General features: G+C 42.6%; 1 protein-coding gene across 5 annotated transcripts in view; it reads right to left on the bottom strand.

The window, feature by feature from the left end:
* Positions 1-6: 6 nt before the first annotated feature.
* LOC109960559 (voltage-dependent L-type calcium channel subunit beta-4-like) overlaps positions 7-11,446 on the bottom strand; it is a 16,753-nt gene continuing 5,313 nt past the window's right edge. For 2 of the 5 annotated variants that reach the window (XM_020600743.1, XM_020600746.1), the window contains 12 exons: positions 9,516-9,686; positions 9,270-9,392; positions 9,035-9,162; positions 6,979-7,055; positions 6,494-6,513; positions 5,044-5,124; positions 3,350-3,408; positions 3,079-3,188; positions 2,706-2,857; positions 2,022-2,117; positions 1,585-1,770; positions 7-1,078 (listed from right to left, as the gene is read on the bottom strand). In XM_020600743.1, the coding sequence (XP_020456399.1) occupies positions 818-1,078; positions 1,585-1,770; positions 2,022-2,117; positions 2,706-2,857; positions 3,079-3,188; positions 3,350-3,408; positions 5,044-5,124; positions 6,494-6,513; positions 6,979-7,055; positions 9,035-9,162; positions 9,270-9,392; positions 9,516-9,686 (1,464 nt within the window). In that variant the 3' untranslated portion in view covers positions 7-817. Of the gene's footprint in view, positions 1,082-1,584; positions 1,771-2,021; positions 2,118-2,705; positions 2,858-3,078; positions 3,189-3,349; positions 3,409-5,043; positions 5,125-6,493; positions 6,514-6,978; positions 7,056-9,034; positions 9,163-9,269; positions 9,393-9,515; positions 9,687-11,446 lie in introns of all 5 variants that reach the window. The other 3 variants (XM_020600742.1, XM_020600745.1, XM_020600744.1) reach the window with 2 other exon arrangements.

An 11,446-nucleotide genomic window follows, 5' to 3' on the forward strand; every position in this document is an offset into this window, starting at 1 on the left:
TCCCTACAGTGTGACTGAGAGCTGATCCCAGCACCATCCCAATCTGTTCCACCTGCGACAGTGAGTCATCACCTAACTCAAATCCTAAAGCTATGCTACAGAAAAGCTGGCTTTGCTCAAAGTGACTTTCAAATAGCAAAATAGTTTGGGAATGTGAAGCACCAGTTTTCAAGACCAGCAGCCAGATATCATCTTTGTGCCCTGCCACAAACTCACCACCTACCTTACCGCCTATCCACAACCAGGTTATTAAAAAACAGACCATCGTATCTACACCTCATCACGGGCGAGTCCAGAATGCTAGGTACAAAATATCAATGAAGTGCAGAGGTCAATCATCTATCAGCATGCAATAAGCTAAATGGTGAGAGGATTTACACATGGCCCAGGAGAGGGGTCAGCAGCCTCATTGGTCTGTGTGCAGTGTGCCTCTCTCTGACCCGGTGCCATGTCCCAGGTACTCAAAAGCCCACACACCATCACCATCTGACCACTATCCACAGTCAGCTTGCTGACACAGGCAGCAAGCACGGTCGGCGCTGCACATCTGCTGAGCATTGTGTTAGTACAGTCCCACATGGTCCCAGTAACACAAATGAAAGGAAATCTTGTTAATGTTGGCAACCTGAACCTCTAGACGGCTTGTTCTGTTGGTTAACAGGGGCTGCTCTGGCAGTTAGAGTATAGACAAACACCTGAAAGAGAAAAATAACCAGGTAGACAAAAGAAATTAACATGAACCAAAACAAAAAGGGACCATCTTGGCTCTGTTGCAGCGATTGTTCTGGTTCAGGCCCCAGTGGTAACAGAAGTGGGCTCAGAGCCGGTGTCTGGAGTCATGGCTGTAGCTGCCCGGGGAACTGCGATTGCGATGTGGCTTGTATGCATCCTGATAGGGGTCCTGGTAGTCCTGGTAGGGGTCCTGCTGCTCTCGGCTGTGCTGTGAGCTGGACGACATGCGGTTGCGTCCCTTGTGTGCCCGCTCATTGTGGTAATTTTCGTCTGCTGTCATCAGGTTGCGTCGTTCATTCGGGGTAGAATGGTCTCCTGTGTGGTTGCTCTGTCGCATTTTTTGGCTCTGCTAATCACATGAACAGGGCCTAGATAAGGCTGGGACAACACGACTCAACAAACAATGAAGATCTGTGCCCTTAAAAAGCAAAAAGAACCACTGACTTTGTTACAGTAGATGCTGGATATGAACAAAAGGAAGACCTTTTGTTTTCCTCTCATTTATTCACTATATAACATGTGGATTGTATACGTTGAGAAACAATTGCCTCATCATCAACACCATAGATTTCACTGGATAAACATTCACCTCTGATAAACCACACAACAATGGAAAGTGTTGCTTGGTTTTGTCTCACATATGAACTCACACATGGTGTGGACAAGCTGTAAATCTTTAAATCAAATACAGAGTCAGGATGTTTGAAAGGTCACTAAGGGACTGGATGAAAGGGAGGCTGTGCAAAGCTTCTTCTAGTTTCCCTGGGCTTCTCTCTTACCTTAATTACCTCCCTAGTCACAGTGTAGACACAAATATTCCCCTACGGGAGCCTGGGACCTGTGTGTGTGTACCTGCAGCCCAGAGATGCTGGCTGGGTAGGGGGTGAGGGTTGTCGGGCCCAGGTTGCGTCCCAGCAGGGGGTTTAGGGGTGTCGCCATTGAGGTATGGGTTGCTTTCCAGTAGGCCTCGAGGTATTCAGCGAGATGCTCACAGGCATCCTCCAGCTGGTTCTCATCCAGGATGATGTCAAACATTTCCTGTTGGCAGCAGATGGTCAGAGGGAGGAGAAGCTAAATGATAAAGGTGAGATGGACCATCAGTGATCTCAGTACTGTATGTGAGGACCTGTTGTGTTACTATGTACTGTGTAAGGAATATTTTGTACTATATGGAGTAAATACATAATATGAATGCAGAGCAACTACACTAAAATACAAACCATAACATGTAGGATTAAGGAACCAGTTGGCTGGACTGACTAACCACATACCTAGACCAGGCCACTCACCGGAGGACACTGGGCCAGTTTGTCTGCTGCCACAAGCTGCACATTCAGGTGTTTGCTCTGGGATTTCCCTCTGGACTTGACTAACCTCTGCAACACCTGGATGACAGGGTAAGACAGTGCACGATGGTTCAGTCACACAGTTAAGTATCACAGCTTGTTTCTGCTCACCTGGCGCACTCCTTATTTTACACGTCTACTTTTAAGCCAAATAAATTAAGAATGGACCATTTTTAAGTACCTGATTTCATAGGTGATTTTTCTTTTTCTTGATGTGTGTGGACACAATTTACTGGTCAGCTGTGACTGTAAACTAGTCTGAGTGGTCTGAGGGAAAAATTGCAGTAGACGTTCTCCTCCATGCAAAGGCGCCAATTTAAAGCCTCTCTCGACTCCAGAGGTTATATTTAAAAGTCTTGCATATTAACCAAGGGTCAACAGTGTTTCATGCTGCTATGTCAGTGGATGTAAAATATCAACCTAACACGGAGACGGTTACTGTGACTGGTGTCTTGGTGTTATCTCCACCTATTGAATGACTCTGTGGGACAGTAGCTACAGAGATCACATCATGTGCTTAGTTAGCTTTTGCTAAAATGTTTGTCCAGGCTTAAGAGAAAAAGAAAGAAAGAAAAGTAAAACAGGTATTGATTCAGGCTGTGTTTGTGTCCTCCCATCACACAGTACCTTTGGTGAGGAGACCTTAACATGGACGATGATGGGGGCCAGGGAGGTCTTGAGGAGCTGGGCTGGGTGGTTGATGGTGTCGGCGTCCAGCACCACCAGCTGCAGGGAGCGGGCCAGCTCAAAGATCCGCTCGATCTCACTCTGCACTTCAGCTGATGATTCGCAACACAGTGATTCAAACATTTGCATGTTATTATTATTCATTTAAGTTTCTTAAACAGTCATTTTCTTTGTGATCTGAATAGCTCCAGCTTTTTTTCCTGTTTCCTACTACGTCTGTGCCAAAAATGGTTTAGAAGTTATTTTTTTATTTATAAAGCTGACGATAATTAATTTTCAGTGAGTACAATGGAGCATGCGGTACTTTCTTTACCTAAGCTTGAGCGAGTGTTGGATCTTTCAATGATGGCCCTCTTACTGGGGTTGTTGAGAACCGACCGCTTGGCTAATGATATATCTGCCGTGACGCGGGTGATAGATATCCTGCAAAAAGAGAAGACATTTTAAACATGAGTAAATGAAATATCATTATTTTGTAAATTCTGAGCTGTATTCTGAGTTTTTTGCTTCCTAAGGGGCAGTGGGTGCACCAGTCCTTTACTTTCCTACTCAGTCATCACAACCAAGTGCCACACATCTCTTACCTGCCATCAAATCTGTGCTTGAGGAAGTCGAACAGTGCTTTTTGCATCATGTCTGTTACCTGTGAAGAGAAAGAACAGATGCTGCCTTAGTCTCGCAGTAGCTGTCTGATTAGGGATAGGCATTGGCTCCTGCTCCCCCATGACCCTAAACATCAACAGGCTCCCATCCATCAGACAAATCCCAGAGGACAACAGGTGGCATTTCAAACATCTGTTGCCTTCTCAGACTAAACAGGATGGATGTGACATCAACCCAACTGCTTTTATTAGTTACTCTTCTTTAAGAAATTAGCATTTATATGTCTTGTATCTACTGTACATGTGCGTTTGAAGCTGTGTCCATTATTTTGGAGGACTCATAAGGATAATAATCACCCTTATTTGGCCAAGTATGTTACACACAAGGAATTTGTTTCCGGCACAGAACCAACGGCAGCCATCTGCGGCGCCAACTCAACTTATGGCTCTAACCATCAGGGGCAACTTGGGGGGTTCATTGTGTCTTGCCCAAGGACACTTCCGACACATGGACTACAGGCACCAAGATTCAAACCTTGAACCTTCAAGTTGGGAGACGACTGCGCTACCCACTGCACCACTGTCGCCTCCTCATCATACTGATCACCCACAGCTCAAATCTGTCCATAAAAATAAACAGATAATACTGTTCCTAAAGCTGCACTAATCATTGTATTTTATATTAACCCAAGATTAAATGAATAATGTAAATGGGGTAGTAACTTACCAAGAGAGATTTAACACCCAGCTCTGCACATCCAGCCTGTTATTTAAAGCTTTTTAGTTGCTTTTAGCTTATTACTTTGGCTTTACAAGCCACAGCTTTACTGTTCTGGCTCACTCTCAGCACTTTCATCGGTGTCAGTTTTAGAGAAAAAGCACTGATAAACTGAACACAGAGAGACGCAAGCTTGTGAACACAGCAGCACATTCAGCGGCTGGGGAGTCAGATATTTATCTTGGGAGTTTATGGAGACCAAAGCAGAACTCTAACCATCACGTGGCCAAACACACAACTCCAAACTAATGCTAACATTGCTCTATGTCAACTGTTGTTTGTGAACATGTGGCAACAGTATAATACGGTATGTCAATGTTTTATTCTTAGCTTATAAGCAGTATACAGTATAGACAATGGATTAATGGATGTTTGTGATCTGTAGTGAAAGCATGAGAAGTTGTGTATATGATTCTGTCATTGAGTTTAAGCACAGTTTATGAGTTTAAACATCCAAAACGTAACCTGCCTGCATCTGTTTATCTATACCTCCTCCAATGACAATTAAAAATACAATAGTATAGTAATGGGTAATAATGGGTTTACCTCTTCAAATGTGTGTTTGAATTATAGTACTGAATACTGTCCCTTGGTAGAAAGTAATAAAGCATTTAAAGGACACTCCCAAAAAGCTCAGATCAGCCAATTACTCAACATATTTTCACCTGACCATGTCGTCTCCTCGTTAGTCTGGCTGCAATCTGGATGTTACGTGGGCGATGACACACTCACAATTAACCGTGCCAGCAGCGAGCTATTTCAGGGGACTCAGGAAATACGTACAGGACTCATCTCCTTTCTGTAATCTCGACCGCTTCGAATCAGTAAACATCTATTTACCGACACTGAATTTGGCATATTGACTGTGCATGAACTCTAAATCAGAGGGTTTTCTCACCTCATAACCCTTGAGTGAAGGTCCCACCAGCACCACAGGCCTCATGGAGGGAACCACATCATACGGGGGGAAGTGCTCCGTCTGTTAACACAGAAACATTCAATCAATCAGTCGACCCATCACAAAACTAAACAACCCAAAATACTCCACTGAAAATACTAATAAAACCAGAGTCATTTGAGAAAATGATAATGTACTAATGACTGTAGCTTGTCAAAATGTAATATATATAAATCTATGTCTGAATATCCTGACCAAGACCATAACACTCTCCTGGTGTTTTAAGTATTCAACAGCTCTTTTTACAAATTACCTCAACACATTTAGTTTGAAAGCTCTGAGAAGAGCATGCAATTTATTTTGACCAACAAATAAATGTTTTATCATTTGCTACATAGGCAATACACAATACCGGGCCAAATATCACAATAAGAAGAAGCACCACGGCACCATACCACGTCAACGTGGTAATAATAGATATGTCGTTTTGTAAATCAAACTGATTAAAGATGCAGAATCGGTGACAAACATACAATCAAAATCAACAAAATGAAAATTCTTTTTTCTGCTACAGCAACATTAAGTTGTGCAGACAGTCAATGTAGGTAATTACCACATTTTATGCAGAGAAGTGGATCTGGAAAATAGATTCGAACCTCCAACCCTCCGGTTGGGAAACGACTGCTCTACCCACTGAACCACAGTCACCGTATTCCCCTATTGTACATGTTTGTATATTTTCAGAAGTATTTTGAAGAGCTAATATTCAAGTTGAGAAGGAAAGTTTAGTCTGGACTTAGGAAACAGTAGTTTTAGGTATTTAGTTGGTTTCTTTGCTTCCCTAAGTTTTTTGAGAATATTCTTTTTAAAAAGGGAATAATCTAAGGAAAAGGAAATACTTTAATGACTCTCATTTCTTCTGCACTTACACTTTGACCATCACACACATGTTTTTAGAAAGGCTTAAAGAATAGCAAAAAAAAAAATAAAAATAAAAAAATCAGTATGTCCTGTGCAGCACACTCCTCTCCTTAGAGCATCAGTTTTTTGTCCATTAAATGAGATTTCTGACTCAGAAGTAATAGTTCAACATTTATTTCTTCCTACAGGGAAGTTTCCAAAGAGCCAGATGCTGAGATTAAAACCACTCTGTGCAGTAAATATGAAACTAAGAAAGCATGCAGTTTGCTTAGCTTTGCATTAGGACAGTCTATAGAAAAAACAAAATGTGTCTAACAGCACCTCTAGAACCCACTAGGTTAGCTGGTGATAGCTTCATATGTACCATGCAGGGGTAACACTTGGTATTCAGCACTTTGGAATGGTGCCGTATACTTCAGTAAGGTTGAAGTATTGTGTGCTCTAGGTTGTAACTCTGTCACACAAAATGTTGCAGTGTCATTTTATGATGGCAGCAACAAGAATGAATGTTTTACCGTCACCTACTTACCACTTTCTGTTTCTGCTTTCCTGTGGGAGGGAGAGAAGACAGTGAGAGTGTCGTCAGTAGCTGCTGCGAGGGGAGGCATCACCACATGATCTCAGAAACAGTTGAACATGCCTCACATTAACAGCTTCTCATAAAAAATGAAACCTATCAAGGATAACTAGCATGGTACAACATGAAATGCAGACAAAGTATTTCTATTGCCCTAAGGTTATATTCACAAAGTCACATGAGTGCAGTTCAGAGGGGGGTTCATAGTCTTGGCGTTGGGTTCACACTGTGGTAAGCCCCAGTCTCAGAGCGCCTGCAGTCCTCAACTGGAGGAAGAGGAGGATCATGGGAAAATGTACCAACAACTCTACGCAGTGAACTTAAGCTCTATGGAGACATGGGAAGGTTTTAGAGTCTTATTCTGTCTATACTGCTGCGGTGGTTCTAAGCTGGCCGCTGGCTAATACCGGCCCTCTCCCCCTGTCCAATGTTCTCACCTGCCGAGGATATGAGGGGTCGGATAGAGGCAGACACCTCATCCTCTACACTGGAAGAAGAGTTCCCTCCAGACTTACTGGAAAAGACAAGAGGGGATAAAAAAAAAAGACAGAAACGCACCATGACATTAATGTGGAAGATGACAAAGTAAAAACTAACTAGGCTGGTGATTAACAACACTGTGTTACAGGGATCAGTCAAGTTGCTACTGCATTAGCAGTAAGAACATGCTATCAGCTACAAAATGTTCATGTTTAATTACTATGTCTGGAAACTGAAATCAGATTTCTTCCACTTGGCATCACATGTTGTAAAGTTGTCAACACAGGAGGGACAGGCAGCCAATCCACTGACGTCCATGGCCAGAAAAGTAAAGTTACAATCACAGTAACGCTGACAACATATGAAGGCCTTTCGTTTGTAATTATGAAGTCATTCTTTTCTTTACCTTTTCTGACTGTATGAGCATTAGAAATCATTCATCCTCCAACCCCAGCTCACCATCTAAATCACAGAGTGTATGACTACTGTATTCTGTATGGTGTGTATGGCTTTACACAGGATGAGAACATGTGAGCAGCACACAGTGAAAAGGCCTGATGCTGAAATTTAAAACTGATCCGTTACAGTTAGAAAAGAGCATAGAGTTGAAGACTTGAAAATACCCTTCAGATTTTCATTTAGATGACAGTAGAGACGTTGAAGACTGCAGTAGAAAGCAAACAGTAACAACTTCATTAACATTTTTTTCCAGATTTTGTCTGATTCTCTCATAAAGTTCAGTGTTTCTGTGTGTTACAAGGGAAATTACGATTCTTCAGAGATGAACAGATGCCATCAGGACTCGTCACTGTGAAGCTGCTGTAGCTGTAAATTAATTGTACTAATTTGCAGCGTTATATTTTCATCACATTCATACATTTTCTCGGTGGCTACTACAGCATATATAGTTATCAGAACAAATATGGGGAGACTTACTGTTTAAAACATTTACAGTAGTGCACTTAAAACCAATGCAGCTGTTTGTAACATGAAATAATAACATTTCTAAGTTGTGCTTATTTCATTACAGGAAATATTCAAGACTCTTCTGACAACTACAATAAAGGCTTCATACACAGAAAATTGGAGGGGAAAAACTAAGTGCACTTTTCAAGAATGACAGGTCACATAACAAATTAGGAAACACAATACAAGTACATCATATGGTAAGGACCCATATCTTTAACCTGCTGTGAGGATAATCGGGCCATAAGAACTAGTTTGTTTTCCAGACTCCAACATCTCTCACAATCTCTCCTTGTCTAAGGGGTTTGGCGACAAGAAGCCACAGAGGTCGAGTTAAGGCTGGGACAGTAAGTGAAGTACCCCGATCTAGTAAAACTAGTATTAAAGCAGAACAGCGAGGATTAAGGAGGTACATGTGAGTTACTGTACAAACTCTGTGTGACAGAACCATCAACACACATTACTCACAGAGGGCGACTAGGAGGCTGATAGCAGAGCTAATTACAGCTATGGAAACGGTTTCACTGGTGCAGTCGGCGTGAGTGGAAGTGGAGTAAATAGGCATGAGTCATGACCTGGTTCAAAGTCGACTTCAAAATAAAGAGGCTGACTGAGAGATTAGAACCTTTTCCCAACGCGTTAATGGACACAATCTACCCTGCATATCTGATTAAACAATTTTATAGGTCTAAGACACCAACTGTGCCTTTGACAACGTATTAAAGTGTATGTTCTGCATCAGAATGTGTAAAAATGTGAGGCTGACCAGTACAGTTTGGGCACAGTGTAGAGGATGATGTTCTGTCTGTGGACCACAGAGGCTCTTCATTCATCCATATTTCCACAGTGAAGATCTTTTTCTTTCCTTTCAGTAATTTGATCTTTATCTCTTGTTGTTCTAGACGTATAAAATCGTTGCTCAAGTGTTGTACAGTTGTCACTACATCAAACTTCAGAGTTACTTTACCTGCAATCTTCATTTTTTTGTTTACTGAGACTGTTGTGTGTCCACACACAGTGAGATGAGTGTGTTTGTCTCTGACCTACCCTTGGACTCGTCCTCTCTTTTGCTCCTGCTGGAGTCGGATGTTCTCGAGCTTCAGGGGGCTGGGGATGAAGCCGATCTCACAGCCCTCTTTCACTAACCGGCCGATCCACCAGTCATTGTTGAACTTCTGAGGATGATAAGATTAAAGAAAGGAATGAAAATACAAGGAATGTGGGGAAAAAAATGTACACATCCATATAAGCAGTAACATTTAATTCAGACGTGCACATGTACCTCTTTTATGTGGAGGAAATCCTTGGCATCAAAGGAGATGGCTGTGGCCGGTACTGGAACATCCTCATCCAGTGCACCACAGTAGCTGACGTTGGTCCTCACAGCAAATGCCACAGGTTTAGACTGGAGCACAAAAACACATATCTAAGGATCTTAGGTGCCTTGCAAAATTCTCTAACTTCACTGTGGCTGAAAGCCAGACTAGTCAGAGAAGAATGTGGCCACCAGCTGTCACAGGATGGCTACCTTGGCTCTTTCCAGTTGACTGGCGGCTTGTTGCTCCTTCTCCTGACGGCTCTGTCCCGGTCCTTGGCTCTGGCTTGGGCTCTGACTCTGGACCTGGGCCTGTACCTCCCGCTCCTCCTCCAGAGAGACATCTGAGTCTGATGGTCTGCTAGTGTACGAATCAGCTGAGCCCTGCAAGCAGAGATCACACTGTAAGTTACTAAACTCACATTCTTGTTATTGTAGTCTTTTTCAGCAACATCCATTCATCCAATTTAACACAGCAGTCCTGTTTTGTCTTATGCTAGTTATTGGGAGAACCTGATCACCACTGTAGCCTGAGACAAAACAGACAGCCCTGCTAAAGGAAGCAGGAGGTGCTGTAAAGCTTCACCCTACCAGCTACTACAGCAGACAAAGCTGCATTTAAAGTCACAGGCTATAAATAGAATCATGGCAAAACTAATGCAAATACACGATAAGACTCTACTTTCAGTGTCAAAACCCAGTTTAAGAGAGGGCAGTGGAAAATGATGTGAAAAACTCTGCTCTCCACAGTGAGACCCTGCTGGCTGTGTTATAAAACGTACTGCAGCTTCAACCCAAGGATTGTTAAAAGACTGAGTGCAAAGAACAATGGGATCATCTGAGAGAAGAAGAGCAATGCTTCGTTATGGGACCGCTGACTGTCACAGGTTCTGGGTTCACAGCAATTTGCATTCCGAGTGCCAAGTCCACAGTGGGGGTTTGGCGCTCTAAAAGCAGACCAGGTGGAATAGATGAAAAGAACAGAGTGCCAGGAGCATCTCAGACAAAGTGGAATTTCCATTCCTGAGTTGTCAGCAGTTTGTTGGACCACTCAGCCAATTTCAGACAATTCTGGCTAGTGATGAATTAGACACACATTCCCAGAAGGAGGGCAACTGATTTCTGCATCTTTTGGGCCAAGAGTGATATTTTTATTTTACTTGTCTCATGCAATCATCAGATGTCATGATGAAATGACACTGAAACACAGAGTGTGCAGATGAGTTAAGCCAAGCTGCATACTAGGACAACTCAGGCAACACAGTCAGTTATGATATACTGTATGGTATTTAATTAAAATTATAAGATGAAAGTCTAAAATGTCACATAATAGCTCATCATTTTTACTTAGCATATAAAATGTTTGCTTTTTCATGCCTCTGTGGCAGTGACAGGCACAGCTGTCTGCCCCATTCTGTTATATCAGGAACGCCTTGAGGGGATTTCTTCAAATTAAATACTCTTAGTACTTTTTATTAAGCCCTACACCATTTTGCCCAACAGGACAACCCAGGGAGGCTCCCACAGCAGACCTGCGCACTATCAGTGTTTTTTTTTATTTAGTCTCTTGAGGTACACTAGGTGTCATCCTGTCACAGTGCGAGAACTCAGTAATGCAACTTTTTTTTTTTTGCTTGGACATGACTGGACCAAGTGCCTCCCTCTGCTGCGTTAATCTAAACAATCAGCCACTAATGATGATTCAATTAAGGAAGGCCATTTAGTCTGAAGAAGATCAATCAAGCTGGCTGTCACAGCTAAGCACTTTTTGTAGAAGCTAGCAGAGGCAAGGCCTGGCCTCAGCACACCGCTCGCCCACGCTCTGCATCCAATCACAAAGTGCACACTGGTGGAAATGAAGTGGTTCCTTAATTTTAGGGAGCAGACATATTAAGGGGCTTCCAAGAATAAACAGATTTTAGAATACCAATGTGACAGATGCAGCACTCTGACCGGGATAACGTCAATACTTTCCACGGGACAGGTTAGGATTATTATTAAAGCATTCTGCCAATGTTACACATTAGTATTAGTCTACTTGTTGGGGGAAACAGCCATAACACCTTCTGTGGTTCTGGATCACCTTTGTCAAGTATGGCAAGATGACCCTGATGATGTCACTGTAATGTCACTGAGATTTACTA

This window comes from Monopterus albus, unplaced genomic scaffold (genome assembly GCF_001952655.1).
Source record: "Monopterus albus unplaced genomic scaffold, M_albus_1.0 scaffold48.1, whole genome shotgun sequence".
Taxonomy (NCBI): Eukaryota; Metazoa; Chordata; class Actinopteri; order Synbranchiformes; family Synbranchidae; genus Monopterus; species Monopterus albus.